General features: G+C 35.1%; 1 protein-coding gene across 5 annotated transcripts in view; it reads left to right on the forward strand.

Moving 5' to 3' along the window:
* The window catches only part of tafa4b (TAFA chemokine like family member 4b), a 61,201-nt gene that overhangs the window by 27,091 nt on the left and 11,608 nt on the right, over window positions 1–22,502 (forward strand). For all 5 annotated transcript variants that reach the window (XM_051122134.1, XM_051122132.1, XM_051122133.1 and 2 more), the window contains one exon: window positions 15,602–15,757. In XM_051122134.1, coding sequence (XP_050978091.1) covers window positions 15,602–15,757 — 156 coding nt within the window. The remainder of the gene's footprint in view (window positions 1–15,601; window positions 15,758–22,502) is intronic.

Here is a 22,502-nt window from a genome sequence, read left to right on the forward strand (position 1 = left end):
ATTATAATCCACAGGTAGTTCCGAAACAGGTAAATCCACAGGCAGGGTAGCATACACATACACATTGATGTTGACAAGACCAGACAACAAACACCGAACTGAAACCAACTTATAAAGACAGGTGATTACGATGAACTTAATCAAGACACAGGTGATACCAGGTTAACTAATGATGATAAATGAGGACAGGAAACAGGAATGACCAAATATGGGCACAGAAGAGAGAAACCAACACAAACAGTCCAGTGGGGGTGTGACAATAAGACTCTTATTCCTCGGCTGGGATCATGTAGAGCCCTTTGAAGCTGTGTTTCAAAAATCTAGATTACAGTGATGCACTTACAGTGGAAGTGGATTGGGGCAATCTGTAAATATTAAAATAGTATAGTCACAATATGCAATCAGTATGCATATTAACACTATTTTAGTGTGAAAAAAATCACTTACTAATTTTCCGTATAAAGTTACATGCAATTTAGCTTTGTTGCCATGACTAAATGCCACAAGAAAAGCAACAAACCTTTAACCTTTAAAACAGGGGTGTCAAACTCCGGTCCTGGAGGGCAGCAGCCCTGCAGAGTTTAGATGCAACCCTAATTAAACACACCTGATCCAACTAATCAAGTCCTTTAGGCTTAATTGAAAACTGCATAATATGTGTGTTGGAGCAAGGTTGGAACAAAACTCTTAGGGCAGCAGCAGTTTGCCACCCCTGCTTTAAACCAAAGTTTGGAAAAGAGATCTTTTGTACTATTGTCAAACGGTTTATTAAATAATTGTTGACATAAGTGTTTTTTTTCCCCTTCTTTTTCTCTGTTATGAATGTATTTTGTTTCTGTGTGTTGTGAATAAGCTGTATGTGAATGATACTGTACCACCTGTGGGAGACTAAAGGCACATTTTCGTTTATAATAAATGAAGTGTGAAATCACACCCTGAAATAGACGTAAAAATGACAAAGAACTAATTTACACCCCGCATAATATGTACGTTTTGACATAAAATTACAACCTTCACATTTCTGGACTTTCATTGTAAGTGCTTCACTGCAATCTCAATTTTGTTGTTGTTGTTAAATTTTTTTTTTTTGTGGTAATTATGCTACTTAAGCTTAACCTTTACTGAACCTGGAATATTCATAGAAATATTTTGGCAAATTCAATATTGCTTTCAGCTACCAATAAGAGTGTTGTATACTCTCAGCTCTTTTTAACACATTTTACCGTTTCCACAGATTTTTATACAAAATTAGTGTAGGAAATAAAAAAAAGCATCAGATTCCACCCAGTGAGTGTAAATCACAGAGCATGTTGGTAAACCTTTCAACATCAGTTTATTTTTTCAACCCATAAAGGACATTTAACATGGCCTGACCTCTAATATAAATACACAATTACCGTTATTGCCAGTGCCGTCCTGTTCAGGAGATTAAATGCAGGTCGTTTGCATCCGTATCATATTTATATGATAGTGCTCCTGCCCTGCAGTAATATTAAAATGGACAGCAGCAAAGTCACTCCTTTCATTAGAGTTCATGCCTCTGCAGTAAGGAGTTTTAAGCGAAGGGACAATTCAGTAATGATTGTATTAATATGTATGATCTTAAATGGTCAGGTAATAAAATCGTCACTCCTCTGCGTGCTTCTGTACATACACACACACACACACACACACGGATACAGACCTACCTGTCTTTGTAAAATAGAGGGAGGGTAACTAAAATAATGTCCACTTCCCCACGCTAATTGACACCCACGAGCTAACTAATTCTGATTTGCATAATTCATGAAAGCTTCCCTCATGGCGACGAAGTGACCAGCAGTACATAAATATTTTAGCATGCCAAAAGGTCAGACTCCGGCTCTTTCGCTGAATCATTCATATTATGCAAAGTCCTTCCCCAATGTCACTGTTGCTCCAGCTAATTATCACACTTTCTTTAATTACGACTTCTCTTTGTTTAGTTGTTGCTAATGCAAGGTGACCTTTTTGCTGGCACAGAAATGCCACCAGCATCTCGAGTCGGTCTGACTGATGATGTTACTTTTCATTTTGACGGGGAGAAGAGGTTACTTTTCTAACCGAGGTGTTTTTAATCAGCTCGATGCTAATTACAGCAGCAGTGCGTTGTGAAGGTCACCAAAGTTTTCACATTTCATATACCACCAAAGTGGACGGCATCGCCAGTTTCGGCCTTATCCTTAATTTCAAAGGAGACTCTTGCTAATTGGGTAAAAACAGTTTGTTGTGAAACTGCACAGGACAACAAAAGGAAACTGTTGGCAAAAACAGAAAATTGCATTGCCAACGCTTTTCATTGATTCGCTGCTCTTTTATTTGCCATGCAGTGTCTGTGTTGGGGAGAGTTTCAGAGTGACTTTGCATCGACTGGCTGCACAAAGCAGCTATTTGCACCCCAATAGTCTGGAACTTGACCTGACTACAAAAAATTACAATTTAGATGTTGAAGAAAGTGGTCTGGAGAATAAATTATGTTTTGGTATTTTGCACAGGTGACCAGACTTAATGAAAAAGTAAAATAGCTGGAAAAATTGGTAAAATAGTATTGTGCCATTTAAAGTACTCTATTTAAAGTATAATTTTTGATATTTACATATTATGCACTACTGTTTGGGGTCAGTATGATTTTTAAAGAATTTGATGCTTTATTTGGATGAAATGGTAACACTTTATTTCACAGTCCTGTTCTGCATATGATGTTTGATAACAAAGTTCGTGAGGAGCACGATCAGATAATCAACTAATTTGGCACAGGTGCAAGTCGTCTAGCTAATTATCCAAACTAGCACAAGTCATATATATGCACACAGCCGACTTACCTCCGTCATTCGACTGTTTTTCGGCATCCCCCCCTCCACCCCAACTCCTCACTCTTAATCTATCCTCATCCTATACTTGGGATGGGGGGAGTTCTCTGGGTTCGGGCCATATTCCGGGCTTGGAGCCCTCCCCCAGGACAGCACGCCAAAATATGCTTACTGTTTACTCAACCAGATTAGATGTAAGGGTGAACTCGTGAAGTACATATTTTGTACTTGTTATAGTAATTACAATAAGTGGGTAATAACTATGTACGAACCCTGAACCTAGCCGTAACCCATGTAATTGCAATATATTTTCAGTACTTTTTAGTTAAAATAAAATAAAGTAAAAAAAAAAGTAAAATAAAGTGCTACCCATAAAATTGATCATAAAAGACATTTTTAACTTTATAAAAATATGCAATATTTCAAGCACTTTTTAACTATAATAATAATAATAATGAATAAATGTTTCTAAAGTAATGATAGCTGATGAAAACATATTTTAATAATCATAATAATAATAGTAATAATAATAAATATTATGTGTTTCTGACACTGAACACATGAGTAATGATAGGTGATGAAAAAAAATCAAAATAGTAATATATATAAGAAGAAATAAATATTTCTGACACTGAAGACAGGAGTAATGATAGCTGATGGGGAAAAAATCTTTTAATAATAATAATAATAATATGTTTCTGACACTGAAAACAGAAGTAATGATAGCTCATGGAAAAATATAAATAATTTAATAATAATAATAATAGATAAATGTTTCTGGAATAATGATAGCTCATGAAAAATATTATTATTATTTAGGGCTGTCAAACGATTAATCGTGACTAATCGCATTCAAAATAAAAGTTTGACTTTGCCTTATATGTGTGTGTACTGTGTGGAATTATTATGTATATATAAAGACAAGCACATTCATGAATATATTTAAAAAATATTTATGATATTAATTATATTTATTATAAAAGTATATGTATTAATAATATTGTTTTTTTTACAAAATTTATATTATATATAAATCAAAATATTTTGTACATAAATAACATTTCTCTTAAATATATACATTAATTTGTGTATTTATATAAACAATAATTACACACAGTACACACACATATATTAGGCATAGGCAACTTAAACTTTTATTTCATATGCGATTAATCGTGATTAATCGTTTGACAGCCCTATTATTATTATTATTATTATTATCATTATCATAAATATATAAGAGATGTTTCTGACACTAAATACAGGAGTAATGATAGCTGATGAAATGTCTATATCTATATCTATAGCTATAGCTATATCTATCTATATAAAATATATTTTATAATATTCTATATAATTTTTCACGTATTTGATTATTTACATTTTAGTGAATGTCTTCGATGTAATTATACTATCATATTATATTATACACAATTGCTACACAAAACATCAGTAGCACCATTAGTATAATAATTAATACCATTTTCCAACTAAATAGGCTCTGTCTTATGTTAACTGTACCTTGACAAAAGCAAGTTCTTCACTGCAGTGTCACTTGTGGCCACATGGTGGCTCTGAAGCTCTATAAATGCCTGTACAGGACTAACCCCTCATGCGTCTGAATGAGAAGCAGTAATGGGTCATTTGTAAAGTTCTCCTGCGGAAACATGGACACTAATGGGAATGGATGGTCTGAATCTCACCCAAACGAGGCAAGGGCCATTGACTGATGGTTGACACTGAAACCAGACACTATAACTAACAACCACTTTTTCTTGTCTTGCGTGTCCTGTCATGCTTGTCCATGCTTGCAGGTAAATAGAGACAATAGCGTGCGAGCAGCTGCCTTTGTTCCTGTCTGCTGTAATAGGCCCTTATATAGCCAACACCGAAGACCAGAAAAGTCCCAATGCGCATTGCATTTAATGAGTACACGCACATTCACCAACATGCCCACACGAACCATTCGTGGCCATTGCTTCAGCCTCCATACACTACATATAGTGTGTCAAAGTGAGTTGCCTGGAGCCAAAGGCCACCCACTCTGAGACCTCATTTGTGTTATGTGAGCTGTGCTTTGGTCTCTGTCAGTCTGGGCCATTCTTACACTCATGACATAAAGATTAAACACACAAGTTCAGTTGTCTCTGCAACATTGTTCAAGCCTATGATGACATTTGACACATCCAATTAAAAACAACAGCTAACCTGGAGCTATTACCTGGTCTGAGTAATGGAGGTGTGTGGAACATGTCAGCCGGGCTCAGGTAGTACGTTACGAAGTTCTTGTTAGAAAGCTTGTTAGTTTCATTTTGTGTCACGTTGCACATTTTCTTCTGTCATGGATGTAGACATTCGTCTGTAACTGCATGTTCTTTCTTGAACGCTGAACCAATCAACACATGAGGTGTTATTTTATGAAATTTATAACCAAATATCTTTTAAATTAGGAAAAAAACTAAGATTGAAAACATCTACTAGGAAGAAAACACTTCTGTTTCCTCAAAAAGGAATGCTGTTATGATCTAGAAACAATACAGTTGAGGTCAAAAGTTTACATACACTTTGCAGAATCTACCAAAATAAGAGAGATCATATAGTCGACAAGAGAAAATAATAGTTGAATTTATAAAAATGACCCTGTTCGAAAGTTTATGTACACTTGATTATTTATACTGTGTTGTACCCTGAATGATCTACAGCTGTTTTTTCATTTGTGATAGTTGTTCATGAGTCCCTTGTTTGTCCTGAATGGTTAAACTGCCTGCTGTTCTTCAGAATATTCCTTTAGGTCTCACAAATTCTTTGGTTTTCCAGCATTTTTTGTGTATTTGAACCATTTCCAGCAGTGACGGTATGATTTTGAGATCCATCTTTTCACACTGAGGACAACTGAGGGACTCATATGCAGCTATTACAGAAGGTTCAAACGTTCACTGATGCTCCAGACGGAAACACAATGCATTAAGAGAATTTGAAGATCAGGGTAAATGTAACTTATTTTGTCTTCTGTGAAAACTTCTGTAGCTTCTGAAGTGCAGTACTAAATGAAAAAATATGATCTTTAGGCAAAATAAGAAAAATGTACACATCAGCATTCTGTTTCAAAAGTTTACACCCCCTGTCTCTTAATGCATCATTTTTCATTCTGGAGCATCAGTGAGTGTTTAAACTCTAATAGTTGCATACGAGTCTCTCAAGATGGATCTCAAAATCATACAGTCATTGTTGGAAAGGGTTCAAATATACAAAATGCTGAAAAACCAAAGAATTTGTGGGACCTGAAGCATTTTTCTGAAGAACAACGGGCAGTTTAACTGTTCAGGACAAACAAGGGACTCATAAACAACTATCATTAAACAAAAAAACACAACTGTGGATCATTCAGGTAACAACACAGTATTAAGAATCAAGTGTATGTAAACTTTTGAACGGGGTCATTTTTATAAATTCAACTATTATTTTCTCTTGTGGACTATATGTAAACATCTTTTATGTGAAATATCTTACTCAGGTCAGTACTAAATAAAAAATAACATGCATTTTGTATGATACCTGTTATTTTGGTAAAATAATTAACATTTTGCAGATTCTGCAAGGTGTATGTAAACTTTTGACCTCAACTGTGTATGTACATTAGTGGCGTGCAGTGGTGTTCTAAAATGAGGAGGCAATGTCCTTTTTTTATTAAAAGTAAATTTATGTCCCCGTCACATTTCGTTAAATAAACATTACTTACACTACCAGAATAAAAATCTATACTGTATTTTTAAACTGACAGTGTAATGAATATGCTATTCTATTTGTTAAAATCAAGTATGAACCTCATCAGTTTAATGTTTTTAAGCATTTTACATTTATTAAAAATAATAACTTAAGGCAGTACCAGTTTAAACAATATATTTTATTAAAACAATTGCATATTTTATTTATGAACTGATGTTCATAAATAAATGTATGAACTGAACTGAGCTGTTCTTTTTCATAAACTTTTTATGATTATGAGTCTTATGAGCTTCAGAGACATGGAGATGTACCTTTCAGCTTTAGCTGATTTACTAAAAAACCCACGGATCATGTTTTTAGGCCATTTGAAGTTTTGATTTTGACTTGACAAAGAGGTTATATCTAAGTGTGTAAGGTGTTTATATTGCTTTTTTAAATTAGTCTTCCCATTATCACTATTATATTGTTCGTTCAGACTGATGTGCGAACGTGGAACGCGAAGACGCGGGATTTATCGCATGAACCAATCACAGCCAAACATAACCAGTCATATCCAATCATATCGTGGTAGAGGCGTTGCCTCCTCTCACGTGACTTTCCCCCATTCATTCTCATTTACCTCCCACCAAACTCAAGGCACACTTTAGGGGGTCTGTACATTATACAGTATTTTATTTTTTACTTTTACTTTACTACTTTTATTTAGCAAAGATGTATTAAACTGATTAAAAGTGCCAATAAAAACATGTTACATGTTAAACAAGGTTTCTATTTCAAACTAATGCTGTTCTTTTTGACTTTTATTCATTAAAGTATCATAGAAAAAAATTTATTAGTTTTCACAAAAAAAAAAAAAAAAAAAAGTAAAAGTAATGATGCTGAAAATTCAGCTTTGCCATCACAGGTTTAAATTACATTTTAAAGTATATTCAAATCAAAATGTGTGTGTGTTTTTTTTTCAATAATAATTCACAATAAATGCAGCTTTTGAAAGCATTAGAGAATTATAACCTCAAACTCACATTGAGTTAACAAAATCAGCTGGGATTGTAAAAAAAAAAACGACAGTAATTTGAATCCGGAGATAAACGGAATGTTAAATTAAAGAAACATAATGATTTAAAATCAGTAATTTTGGTCAAATTTCTTTGTCACTAATCAAATTAGAGGCCTGGATGGAACACCTAACCATACAAACCAAAAAAACTTCTGTGTTTGGATTGGAGACTGTTAATTATCACAGTTTCACTGTTACAGTCTTTATTTCACTTTAATTAGCGCTGTCAGTTGATTAAAATATTTAATGAATTAATTAGATGCAATGTAATGTCTTTTGCATCAGAGGGCAGGATTGTTATTTTTAGCAAATTTTAAAAAAAATGTAATTTCACTTAATTAACACATTACATTGACAGTCCTACCCTTCATAATTTTTGCACTTATTGTCATCGCAATCAACCGAGTTCCCTCAAACTGAGTCACAAAAAGTCTGCCCTTTCGGCGCTGACACGCCAGTCGGCTATTGACAGCAGAAAGACATGCTTCTTGATAAATCGCACAAAGGCTCACCCGCCTCGCGCTGTCAGAATATATCAATCGCCTGGCTGCCCCATCAGCTCAAGGTAATGGCGTTTAGCTCGACACCCAGATGCGTCCGCCACAGGGATAGAGACAGTTAGCCATGCTTGAAATCTTATTTGATTTCAGGCTGATCTGAGATTTATTACTCTGAGACCATCATAACAGTGCTTTAAAATCCAGAACAAGATGGCTATGGTGGAACGCAGAGCGGTTAATTCCAGCGTCGCGGTCCTGGAGGAGAAGCCGCGCAAAAAACGCACGATTATCCCCGGAGTCTGCTCACTGTGCTTAATGGTGCGGCGGAGAATTTTACAAATGACTTCTGCTGCCAAGAGTGTAAGAAGAGGCAGATACAGAGAAAAGCTTATTCAGATGCATTTAAGCTCTTCATACACCACAAATTTTCCATGCCTGTTCAGTCATTATTAGCTTAATGCCACGTCTACAAGCAATCTAAACCTTTTTTATGCTCGCAGAGCTTGGTTTTGTGGTTTGTCGGTTGCTGTAGTCCTCGGGGGGCGGCAGGAGATGTGTCAGATGGAGTGTCCAAGATGTGACGCCTGCCTGTGTGTGAGGCAGGTGTAAGACAGTGTGAAGTGTGAGACCTTCGTCCTCTGGTTGGCTCTGGTTGTGATTTCTCTGCACAGTAGGGGATTGCTCATCAATTTAACTGTAAATGACTGTTAATGGTATCTAAGGGTTGTTATGTGCATAAGTGCTGCTTGGGTAGGACGTGGGATGTGTACGCTTGGTGCTTATGTCTTTCCTGTGACCCCATTATGCCAGCAGGAGGCAGTATGGCCTTTGTTCTTGAGGTTTGGTGGTGATGGGGTGTCTTCCCCTGAGCACTGAGCCTGCAACCTCTTGCTTCTCTGCACACTAACAAGGCGCACAAAACCCCCACACGAGCACATGTGCAAACTGGAACACATGCTGCACGTCCAGGGAAGTTACACTGTTAATATCAAGTTCCAATTAGAATCAAAAAGTTTTAGTGATTTCATAAGCAGGTGCTTTAAAGCAGTAGATAAGGTGGATTGTGAAAATGCTCATGAAAAATATAAAAGCATAATATATTTATACGTACTCTACCGATGAAAAGTTTGGTTTTAAAAAAAGTCTCTTATGCTCAATAAAGGCTGCATTTATTGTGAAATATTATTAAAATTTGCAGTAACTGTTGCCATTACACCAGCATTTAAATTCACACGATCCTTCAGAAAGCATTCTAATATGCTGATTTGATGCTTAAGGAGCATTTCTTAATATCATGGTTGAAAACAGTTATGCTGCTTCATATTTTTAAGGAAACTGTGAGACTTTTTTAGGATTATTTGATGTATAAATAGTACACAAACACACACACAAAACAACATTTCTTTTAAATATATTTTATATAACATTATACATGTCTTTACTGTCACTTTTGATCATTTTAATGCATCCTTGTTGAATAAAAGTATTTCTTTTAAAAAATCCAAACTTTTAGACAGTTTGTTTTGCAGACGCTTTTATTCAAAGCATCTTGCATTTCATTCAAGTCATACATTTTATCAGTTCACGCAGTCCCTGGGAACTAACCTCATGACTTTGCCATTGCACCATATGCTACAGTTTGAGATACAAGAACGCTGATAAATTGACTTCGAAAAGTTACAAACTTCACATATCTTTTGCCATCAAATGTTGTATCCAGTCAGACTCTGGTGCAGAATTATTTAATGGAAGTGGACTGGTTGTATGACATGCCCTTATGCTTGAAAACCAAGAACAAAGTGGTGCAAAGTAAAAGCAAATGTTCACATTGGTCACAGTGTATTTTGTGTGGGTTACCATTTAATGTCCAATATAAAATCTGGGCCTTGAACGAAAACCATTTGAGAATCACAGCTTTAAATAACCTTTAAAAACCTCTGACCTGAATAACTGTTATTTGAAAACTTGTGAAGTCTTTTCCCCATTAAAAAAAATCTATAGTGAAAAAATGCTGCAAAGAACCACTGAAGAATCTTAATTTTTAAGAAAAGAATATTAAGTTATTTCTACAAGTATTTCTGTCAATTATAAATTTCATAGTGACCTTTTGTGGGAAGCTAGCTTGTTTTGTTTAGGTGGCCAATTCTGTGTGTGTAAATTTTGACTGAATTTGAAATATCATGTGGTGCGACCACTGCAGAGTGTTTTTTCAGTTGTAGATATATGTCTCAGATTGGCAACATTTGGAACAGATTTTGTATGCAATTTGGGTCATTTCAGACAGTTTATGTTTAATCCTTGTACAATATGAAAAAAATGAAAGACAGAGCTGGTTACTTTTGGCGTGAAACAAAGTCTACATTTTCAAATTTTGTCATTTTTTTAAAGAAATTCAAACAACAGATACTGTTTTGTGGCTCATTAATGTGTCCTGACAGATCTCTCAGTTCAAGTGGCACATGAACCGATCATCTCTTCATCTTTACTAGTTATAGCACCAAATAAACATGAATGAACATCAGAAGGTGTCTTGTTACATCTGTGAAAATATGTCAATACACACCATTTTCAAGTTCAAGTCCACTGACTTTAATCTACTCTCCTGTCTGGTTTGTTTGTCTTACAAAACGGTGTATTTGGTGTTATGATTGGTCAGATCGCCTATTAATCATTCTCCTGGCGAAGGGTCAGTTGAGCAGCCAAGATTGGGCAAAGTTCAGAAATATCTGGAGCTAAAGAAATGCCTGCAGTTAATGCCATGTGCTGCTCTTTTCACACGTCTCTTTAAATAGATTTTTATTGATATAAGGCCTTTGAGTCATTTGGAACGTTCACTCATCATGTGGTGCGACCAATAATAGGAATAACTGTATTAAAAAAAAATCTCATTTTTGTGGTTGAAATATGAATCACTGCTACAGCATGCTTCGGTGAATGGTATTTTTTTAACATTTTTATCAGTTTCATGCAATTTACAGGAAAAAAATAAGTCTGCCAAATACATTTAAGAAGGCAACTTTAAAATTCTAAAACAAAAATATGAGATCATTATTTACAAAAACTCAAAATAAATGCAAATACTTTGCTTCTAAACACTTTAATTACTGAGAACATAAAAAAAAATCATGGTCGCACCACATGACATTTTCTAATGGCCAATTCATCAAGATGAAAAAACACTAAAATCACTTAATTTTAAATTTTAATATGGATTTATGTGCACAAAACATACTTAAAGGAGAAGTTCACTTCCAAAACAAAGATTCACATATAATGTACTCACCCCCTTGTCATCTAAGATGTTCATGTCTTTCTTTCTTCAGTTGTAAATAAATTGTTTTTTGAGGAAAACATTTCACATCAGTCCATTATATGGAGAAAAAATGCAGAAATGTTTTCCTCAAAAAACAATTTCTTTACGACTGAAGAAAGAAAGGCATGAACATCTTGGATGACAAGGGGGTGAGTACATTATATGTGAATCTTTGTTTTGGAAGTGGACTTCTCCTTTAATGTTAATGAACAATTCCAACAGCTATTATTATTTCATGTATTTTAAAATGGGCCTGTCGAAAATCCTTATACGGCAATGACTCATATTTTATTTCACCTTTTTTCCATTACCAAAAATGCAGTATAGGCTCATTGGAAATACATGCCTCTATGTACAATTCTGCAAAACTGAAAAAACATACCTATATGTACGAATCACTGCAGTTGAAATGAACAATAGAGGCAGTGAAACTTTTGCATTTTCTAGCACTGTCGATTAGGTTTACGGCTGGTTCTGGTTTAAGGGATATTTCCAACATAAGAGCATTAACCTGTAGTGACACTACCTGGATATTTTATATTTTGAACAGCCATACCTCAAGCAGCCTAATAAAAATGCAGCAAAATGTGCCTGTACCAACGTAATAAAAACATGCCACGGTCACGGTATTGAGCGTGTGTTTTAGCGCCTCTCTCTAAGTTACGTAATTTCAGTTTTGCAGATATAGAGGCACTTATTTTCATGAGCCTTGGGTGAGTTTTAGTTAATGATAACAACACTGTAACGTTCCAGATACAAAATCACACATCACAGACACTTTTTCAGATAAAGTTCACACATGTGCCTCTTGTTCCAAAAAGATCCCCCACCCCCTCATCTCCAGAATACAGAAGCACACCATCCATCATTCATTATCTCTCCGATGCCCGTGCAGCATCCTACGTGAGGCCCTGTGGTGTCAGTCATAGTCACAGTTAGAGATCTGCCCTTATCTGTTGTTTATCCAGCGATGTCTGCGCTGACAGAGACGGAGCGCGTCGAGCTCTTGAGCGGCAAGCGCACGGCCATCGAGCCTGTAAGCATTCGCCCCCTGGACTCCACATGCTTCCTCTAATTAAAGCCCAGTCGGCGGGGTCCGTGTTGGGCAGAGAGGACAGGGTGATGGGGTAATGTGGCTACACATGGAGCCTCAGGGGAAGAAGGCAGAGGGGTGAGTACAGGAGGAAATGAAAAGAGAAGGAAGAGTAGAAAGAATGAGACCTCTCTAAGCTGAGGAGAATCACCTTTCCCAGGAGGAAGCTGTCAAACAAACTCCACATCATAGCGGGAGAGCGAGTTCATGGCCTGATGAAATGGAAACCACCATGTTGCTCTGTGTGTATGTGTGCACACACACCATGTCCGGCTTATATTGAGAACAAAAAAATAAGACTGTGTTTAAAAGAATAAGAGAAGTTCATATTAGTTAAGATTAGTGCTGTCAAAAACAGCGTTAACGAAGATGACTAATTTTTATATAAAAGCGCGAATGAAACTACAAGTATGCGTATTAGATCCACGTCACATTCATCAGCGGCAGCTCTTAAAGTAGTAGCATCCAAATAACCTAATAATCAAAGGAAAAAAGGGAAAATGAGGAAATCAATAACTTTTGTTGTTTTAAGGATTTGTCTAGATTTAATTTAGAATTTAGTGTTTGATAACTTTATACAATTTCTGTATATTTCCTACTTGCTGAAGGGTACAGCTAAATAATGGGTTTATGTGAAGATTCTTTTAAGTTCACTTAAATTAGAAGTTGTTATTTTTTATAGTTTTTTTTTAAATGTTTTAAAGTTTAAATGTTAAAATTGAAAGCTAATTATACTGTAATGTTGAATGTCTGTAGTCAGTTGTTAAATATTAGGAAGAAAGAACAATTTTCTGGAGACATCAGTAGCATTGGTATCAGCAGTACTCGCCTTGAGTCATAAAAAAGATGCCATTAAACAAGTATTGTTAGTAACAAGTAGTGTTAGGTGGGATTATTTGCATTAATTAATTAATCCCTGATTTAATACAAGATCTACAATGAAAAGTTATTATATTTACAAATCAATTGTAGAATCATGGCAGGATTATTCAGCTAACCGTTGCTGATAATAATTTGTAATTTGCATTCTGACTAAAATGTTTGGTTACACTTTATTTTGATAGTCCACTTTAGAGATTCTACTAACTATAAGTAACTTTGCAATTACATGTCAGCTTATTCTCATAATTTGCAGCTACATGTCTACTAACTCTCAGAGCAGACTTAGGTCAGGTTTAGGGTAAGTAGAATAAGTTGACATGTACTTGCAAATGTTAAAAAACTTTTAGAAGATATCAAGCACACAGTCTACTAATACTCTAATGACTAGCTGACATGCAGATGCAAAGTTACTTACTGTTAGTAGAATGTCTAAAGTTGATTATCAAAATAAAGTGTTACCAAATGTTTATGCATTTTATGATTTATGATGATCTGATTTATTGATTGCTGAGAAGTTTAACTGAGTATGGAAATCAAATGCGTAAAATACTATACTTGACTACTTCTTATAATTACACATCCCATAATTCTCTGTTGCAACATGCAAGTTATACAATATATGGTATTGAAAAATGGTCACATTCTTCATACTTCATTTAACCTTATTTCAGTATGTTTCCAAGGCATCATTTATGGTTTTCTTTATGTTTTTCATTTGAAACTTATGTATTTTTTTTATTTTTAGGCAACATTGTAATGCTTCATATACAAAATCACATCACAGACACTTTTTCAGATAAAAATTCAAATGTGTGCGTCTCGTTCCAAAAATGATCACATTCTTAGTTTTGCATTAGGACTAAAAAGAAGGTGAAGAAATATGATATTACCCAAGCCTCCATATTTTTCTAGCTTAAATTACTTGCATATCACATTGCAGAAAAGCAATTCCAAACTGGTAAGTGGGAACTTTGTAGGAGGCAATATATAGTGTGACCTTTTGCATTACTATTGTGTATTAGAGATATGGTATGTGTGACCGGAATATGTTTTTTAATGTATTATTAGACATTGCTGGTCATTCCATTTCTTTCTTAAATATCAGACACATTTCAGACTGACCTTAGGGGTCATTCACACGGAATGCGTTTTTTTGTTTTCCACTGTGTTGCTTTTCCACTGTTTTTCAATGCAAATATGCACTAGTTCAGCATTATAAAAACTCAAGTTATAAAGTCTCACTTTCTAAAAAAATCCACTGCACTGTGTGATAGGCCCTTTATTCCATCCTGTAATGAATGTTGGCTAGCAGTGTCCCAAGAGAAGAAAGTGACTCATAAATGTTCACCTCAAATCCACGTCGCCTGCTTGCTCTCTCTCATGACAGCAGGGCAGATGGTTATGCCACATATAAATTTATCAGTAAACACAGACTGACTAGTTACTTTTGTATTTAAGCAGTGCTAATGGTATTTGATAACTTCATCCACACTGTGATTTAAATCATTTGGATATGTTATTTTCCACAGCCACCTGTTATAACGGCTCTAAATATGTCATAATGCATTTTGGTAATTCGTATTACCACACTGCATCTACAATGAGCCATTAGCCGATACTCACACAACTCACTGCATAGAGGAACCTGAGAAATATTTGGCTATAATTGAGCACTCATGTGAGACTGGCTGTAAAAAAAAATAAATAAATAAATAAAATTCCAATGCTCAAGTGATTTATTTACACTCCGAACTGAAGAATAGAGCTCAGTGTTCATTATGTGTGTACTGCTAGGGGAAGTGGGAAAGAAACAGAGCGAAGACTTGGACCTGGCAGCCCCTTAAGCTGCTTGTTAGATACTGCCACTCTCATTAAATATAGATGCTGTTTCTTATATTGGGTGGGTTATTATTATTAAATGTTAGGGTTAAATCCATAAGCAAACCTTTAAATAATGTTTACATCTATACACAAATTAAGTTGACATTTCCTCTTTTGATCTCTTGCTGTTTTGTTCTGCTAACTGAAAGAACAGACTTTACATAATGTTGCAATTTCTCTAGCTGGGAAACAGAAGAGCAGCATGTATCGGTATTTGCTCCGAGCAACATTTGCTTTTGTGCATATTTTTATGACAAGCTTTACTAGGAAAAAACAAAGAAAGTAACGTTATTTTCCGATTTTTCTGTCCCTTTTCCTCAGCTTCGTACCAGGTGAAACAGGGAACCTGTGAGGTGGTGGCCATCCACCGGTGCTGCAATAAGAACAAGATAGAGGAACGTTCACAGACCGTAAAGTGCTCCTGTTTCCCTGGTCAGGTGGCCGGTACGACACGTGCACAGCCTTCTTGTGTGGAGGGTAAGTGCTTTTCACGTGTTAATGTTTACCCTTTATTGTCAAAAAGGTGTTTTTTTTTTTAATAAAAGTAAAATAAAAGTAAAGATTTATGGCTTTTCTATCATAGTAAAGTAGCTCACCCGGTACCCGGTAAATGGTTCCATAAAGAACCTTTAACATCTGTGGTGAAAGAAGGTTCTTCAGATTATAAAAAGGTAGGAAACAGATGGTTATATAAAGAACCTTTTACTAAATGGTTCTTTGTGGAACCAAAAATGGTTCTTCTATGGCATCGCTGTGAAGAATCTTTTAAAGCACCTTTATTTTCAAGAGCGTAGTGGCGAGGTGAAGCATCTGTGACTGGTCAGAAATCTTAATTTGTGTCCTGAAGATGAACAAAGGTCTTACTTCTTTAGAACGACATGAGGGTGAATAATTAATGACAGAAAATTAAATACTCTATTTAGTGCCATATATCATTTTGCAACCATTTTGGTATCATTTTGCAACCTTTTTTGATCACAGGCTTGTTTTTTTCATGACACTGTATTGTTTAATAAACCCGCCTCTGCAAAACAGAAAAAAATTGTAGCTTATAGCACCTTTTGTGGACATGTCCTCTGAAAAGTACATTGAAACGTAGCCGGCGCAACACATTTCATGTCTTGCAGAAATGTAGGCAGAGTCATATATTTCTAATGAGCCTGGGTTAGAAATACTCTGAGGATGTGTAAAATAATAAGCACATCAACAGTACTGTAGTACAGTATGTACAAGGACAATAAATGGCCTAATTTACCCTGGTTTTATCATTCATCTTGGGTGATCCATTCACACATGATCAGCACAGCACATTACCGTTTCTACCGTATGTTAACATGTCTCTTGTGGCCCATTGTAAATGGGTTCCACTGGGAAAACTCTGATTTTTGCAAAATATTAGGTGTATTTTGATATCAGAGCTGTTATCTATGTGACAAATGTGACTATACTGTCCTCCGCTCCTTCTCTTCTCTATTACCTAAAGGTTTAGGACAAGAGAGCGTAGTTTGGGTGATGAAGGAGGTTTAAATGTGTCCCTTCGGTCATACTGTACGCTCTTTAGTTATGAAGGCAAGAGGGCGAATGCTGGCAGCCATTTTTCTTCTTTGTCTTCTTTGACATCCGAGACAAAAGACCCCAATAGAAAGTAGGGAGGGCTGCACCAGGGGAGGTATTCTGTGTTATGACTTTCATGGCTCTCTTTGACTATAGTTCATGTAATGACAAAAATGGGTCCTATGCACATTTTGTATTTTCCACAGATGTGAGGGTACAGGACTGTATTACGGAGGCACAGGGAATCTGATGTAACCAAGAGAAAGCCATCCAAAAAGTATAAAAGCATAAAAAACAGAAGCATAGTGATGTATTCAAATAATATGCTAATAATATTATATAATATATACAAATAATTAATTTGTTTTAGATCTAATAATATATGGTACAATTTTGAAATATTATTAGAGTTTAAAATCATGTGTTTTATTATATTTTAATTTATATTAGTCTTCAATGTCACGTTATCCTTCAGAAATCGTTCAAATGTGCTGATTTACTGTTCATTTCTTATTATTATCAACATTGAAAACAGTTGTATAATGTTTTTTATTATTAATATTTTTAATAGTTTTTTTGATTAATTAAAAGTTCAATAAATAGCATTTATTTTAAGAAAATGTAATGCAAAAAAGTTGAACGGTAGTGTGCATATACTAATTCGACTATTATTATACATTAGAGTATTGTGATTTTATGCATGTATGGGTGTGGGTGCAACAAAACGCAGTTTATTTTTCTTTGTCTTTTAAAACTATTGCTTTACAGCAAGAAGTAGAGCTGGAAAGGCTGTTTATGGACTCACATCAGAGGTCGGGTCGGCTTTGTGCTGATGTAAGAGAGAGTCAGTATGATTGACCTGTGTTTTTGTGCAGTGAAGGAGAGAGTGGTGAGGGTCATTTTCCTCTATCAACATCGCTGGATCTCTAGATCCCTCAGGCCATCAGTCTCACTTTCTCCCTCAGGACCACATAGCCCTCTGGAGGGAGGTCATATACAAACATATTCTCCACTTCAGAAGCTTCATAAATATCTAATACTCAAAGCAGAGTTGGAGAGTAGCTAACTAGAAGTAGTGACACGACTAACTACATTTTTCAGTAGCTTAGAAATTGTGTAGCTTTTCCAGAAAGAAACTAGAAAGAAAAGTAGTGGTGTAGCATGAGAAAAAGCTTTGTCACATTATGTCACATTATTATTTTGCCAGTTATATAATGTAGACAGAGAGAGTGCAAAAGTCTTTGATATTCATTTATAGCCTGTAATATATAGCCTATACGAGGTGGACAGCAGTGAAGTGTTTTTACTTTACTCAAGTAAATTTAAAAAGTATCTGTTGTTTATCAAGCTTTACTTAATGACATTCCAAAGCATAATGTCATACTTTTTACTGCACTAAATTTCGTAAATAAAAGTTGTTTGTTTTACTTTTAATACTTAAGGACATCAAAAAATTAATATTTTCTTGTACTCAAGTAAATCTTTGAATTACTTTTGCTTGAGTAAATGATATTTAATATGGAACATATTAAAAGCACAATATTATGCTTTGGAATGTTGTGAAGTTAAGTTTTCTAAAGAAAAAAAACACTCTGATAAAGTACAGCCACTTGAAAAGTACTTTTACAGCAGAGTAAAAGTACTTTTCAAGTGTTTCACCTGGTACGAAGCTGAGGAAAAGGGACAGAAAAGTACTTTTACGCCTCTGAGCCTATAATAAAATCAGTACAATACGTGAGGTGAAATAAACCATGTTTGTGAGCCCACAGATTGGTTAAAGTGCAACCTGAAATGCAAAAATAAATTTTTCAAATGACAACACTTTTTTATGATTATAATTTTGAGGAGAAAAAATTATATGTTTAACCATTATACAGCATGATGAAAATGTGTCTAAGATTTAACTAACTAAAACTAGATTAAAAGGCTCAGACATTTATTCGACTAAAACTTGACTAAACAAAAACAGGACAAGGTTGACTAAATATGAAAACTAAAAACTACATTTGACACAGGACTAAGACTAATTTAAAAGACTTAGGAAAAAAATGGCTGACAAAATTAACACAGACCCCAAACATTATTGTAACAGTATTATAACAGTAGTGTATTGCAAGCAGCTTGTGTCTTGCTAATTTACAAAAGGTTTACTATACTTTGTAATTTGGCTGCAAACTAGCATCTAGCTCAACAAGAAGCATTTTTAAAATATGCTCATGCAAAAGGGATTTTTGTCCTGAAAATGTGATTTTGTACTCCATACAGTCCACCTTTAAACAGCAGATACTGAAAATGTATCTTATATTTAAATGCAGAGCTAAAACAGAGTGTTAATAAGAAAATGTAATTGTGACTTTTCCTGTGGTATATTATAGAGTAACTTGAAGATCTGATTGCTTATATTTGTATTATGTTGTTCCTTGGTTTGGCCATTAGAGGGCACTTTACCCATTCACATATCATTAAAACATCAGTAAGAGCCACAGAGCAGTTTTACAAAGAGCTGAAAGAAACTTCATTGAAACCTTAAGAGGATGAGACTTGAGATATACCTTCTTATGTCAAATCAACTAGGATCAGAATTCGATCAATGATGCACTGAGAACTTGGACTTTAAATCTCATTCAATAAGAACGTAATAAATAAGGGATTAAACATCTCTGCCGTCTGATGTAGAGGTCCGTTGGTGCTCTGTTCTGGCTGGGACCGTATCTCTAGTCACTCCTCTGAGAGCTCTCGAGTCTCTGCAGGCCTCTGCCGACCTGCCCATTAAAATCTCATTAGAAGGAGCGAAGGGAAGGTGGAGAGAGATTCCCTTTGGCGCTCTGTGGGGAGATCTGCTTTACGCTGCATGAGGGCCTCTCTTTCTGCCCCATGTGCCCGGGATTTCTGCTCTGCTTTGGGGCTTGAGGCGAGCCCCCTCTGAGCCTCTGCCATCTGTGATTTGGGTATCAGTGCTCAGCCACACATGCAGGAACATCAAGGCCTTGTCTAATAAGTGCAGCACCTAGTTCATCTAGACGTTTGTCCACAGGAAGAGCCATGATTCAAACATAAGCCTGGGTTTATTTTGCGATCATGCCAGACTTGCTGTACAGTATTCTACTTATTTTACAGAAAATAAATAAATTACATTACTTTTTGATTAATAAAGTGAAATGAGTGACATAAGATGGTTGTAAAGGGACTGTTAAAAATAAGTAGTTTGATAGATTAAGTAGATTAATGAATGAATAAATATTTTATGAAATAAAATATTTGCTTGCACATTCTAGGATATATTTTTATTAAGATTACAGCTGAAAATCATTTTATTTTCCACTGCCACACTTGTTGAAGTTCAACAGTCCAAACAATTATATTTAATATATATGATTATATTTTTGTGTGCATCACATATAAGGCAGTGAAATGACCAATCAAAATCAATTGTTGTAATGTACCCTTTAATTGCTTTAATTTTTTTTTTTAAATATTTATGTTGCCTTATTAGTAAGTAAATAAAGAAAGAAAGAAATACAGAAAAAGAATGATTAAATGAATTAATAAAAATAAATAAATAAGTAAATATTTTATAAAATGATTTGCCTAGACATTTTTTTATTCAGATTAGTTAGATTCATTTATTTATTTTATTTTTTTAATTTTCCAGTGTATTATACTTGTTTAAGTTTTACAAACGCACAGTCCAAGCAATAACATTTATATATTATTATATTTCTGTGTGCATTAGGTTTAAGGCAGGCAAATGACCAAAGTGATTGAATGGATAAATAAATGAATGAATGAATAAATAAATAAATAAATGTTTTAGACTGTATTCAGATTAATCTTTAGAATTTTATTTCTTAGGTATTAGAGGCAAATAAACAATCATAATCAGGTGTTATTGTGTAATAAAAAAAAAAATATATATATATATTATACCCCAATATATATTATACTCTCATTTCCTATTACTACGTTTGTTCAAATCTGTTGAAATAACCTTACAATCTAAATGTTTATAATAAACACTCATTTTTATGCATTAGGCTTCATGCAGGCAAATGACCAGTCCCTAGATCACCTGTGAAATGTGACAAATAGGCTTAGCACACTGATTATCCAACCAGTTTGGTCAGCAAATTTAATTTTGGTTTGTAGCTTTTTATGACTTCAGCCATTAAAATCTGCTCTAACATAATTACTTTCAGTTTTTTGGTACTCTGGTTTAATTTTCTGCATTGATTCCATCTGTTGTTGCTGGGCCCTTGTATAAACCCTTATTTAAACAGTGATTAGTCTCACCAGCAGTGAATCAGATTACAAAAGAGTGTCATTTACAACCAGCTTGTACCTTACTCCTTATCTCGTGCCAATGTATGGCTGAAGTTGCATTTATGCAGTGCCAGATGTGGAGAAAACCTGCGGTGACTTTTCTGACGCACTGCGAGTTGTGTGTCGGATTCGTGAGCCGGAATGCCTGCTGTTTAATAAATAGGTCGTTGGGGTCAGGTGTGTTTCCTGCGCTGCTCTTCGGGCATATCCTTAAGGAGACAAATGTGCTGTTAGCCTGCGGAGAGTGATACTGAATTAATACACTGCATTAATGTGTGTCAAAGGCAGAATCTGTAGCTAAGCTGATAGTGTAGTAAATTAGGTCATTTCAAGCTTTGTGGTGCTGAGACGGAGTGCTGGGTAATCTAATAGACGGGTATAAATGGATTTGGATTGATACTAGGGAGTTTGGAGTCTCTGGCGTATAAACCACAATGTGAGGTGTGTTTGTTGAGAAACACTTTCGTTGAGAAACGAAATGTACTCTCTTGAATGTGAACACTGACACCAAAGAGAGGAAAAAAGTATTCTCGTAGCTTCATAAAATTAAGGTTGAACCACTGATGTCACATGGACTTTTTTAACAATGTCATTACTACCTTACTGGGCCTTGAACGTGTCAGTTGTGTTGCTCTCTATGGAGGGTCAGAAAGCTCTCGGATTTCATCAAAAATATCTTAATTTGTGTTTCAAAGATGACAAACCTTACATGTTTGGAACAACATTACAGTGAGTAATTAATGACAATTTTCATTTTTGGGTAAACTGTCCTTTTCAGCTTTTACTTTGGTTTTGAAAAATGGTGTTGCTAACAAGTGGCTAAATGGGACTGCAGAGGTTGTCAGAGACAAAATGTCATCTAGATTAACTCATCTACTCACTAGTCAACTTTTTCAGCCTTGCTGTGTTATTTTTTTGAACCATTCAAACTCAAATTTCAGGGAAAATGTTTTGAAAGACTAAAAAAATGGTGTTGGGAACTTAACGATGGTGGCATTAAAGTCATGTGACTGCGGTGTATTATGTTTATAGCTTATGCTTAGCTTCTGATGACTCTATTTAGGCTTCAAAATTCATAAAAGTTGCCTTCATATGGAAGATTATCATGGTGAACAAATTGTGTAAGAATCATAAACTCTTATTTGTTGCAGAGCTTTATTTTTTACCTTTAATCTAAAAGCTAGAGATGCACCAATCAACCGGCCAAGGACTGGAATTAGCTTGTTTTCCACATGATCGGCCCAGACCAGTGACCAGCCAGACTGTCTGCAGAGTGAGTATGTGAGAGAGACTCGTGCAGAAATTAATACAAAAAAAGTTATAGAAAGTAATAGATGCATAGTGCGGT

The sequence above is a fragment of the Labeo rohita genome, chromosome 11 (assembly GCF_022985175.1).
Source record: "Labeo rohita strain BAU-BD-2019 chromosome 11, IGBB_LRoh.1.0, whole genome shotgun sequence".
NCBI lineage: Eukaryota > Metazoa > Chordata > Actinopteri > Cypriniformes > Cyprinidae > Labeo > Labeo rohita.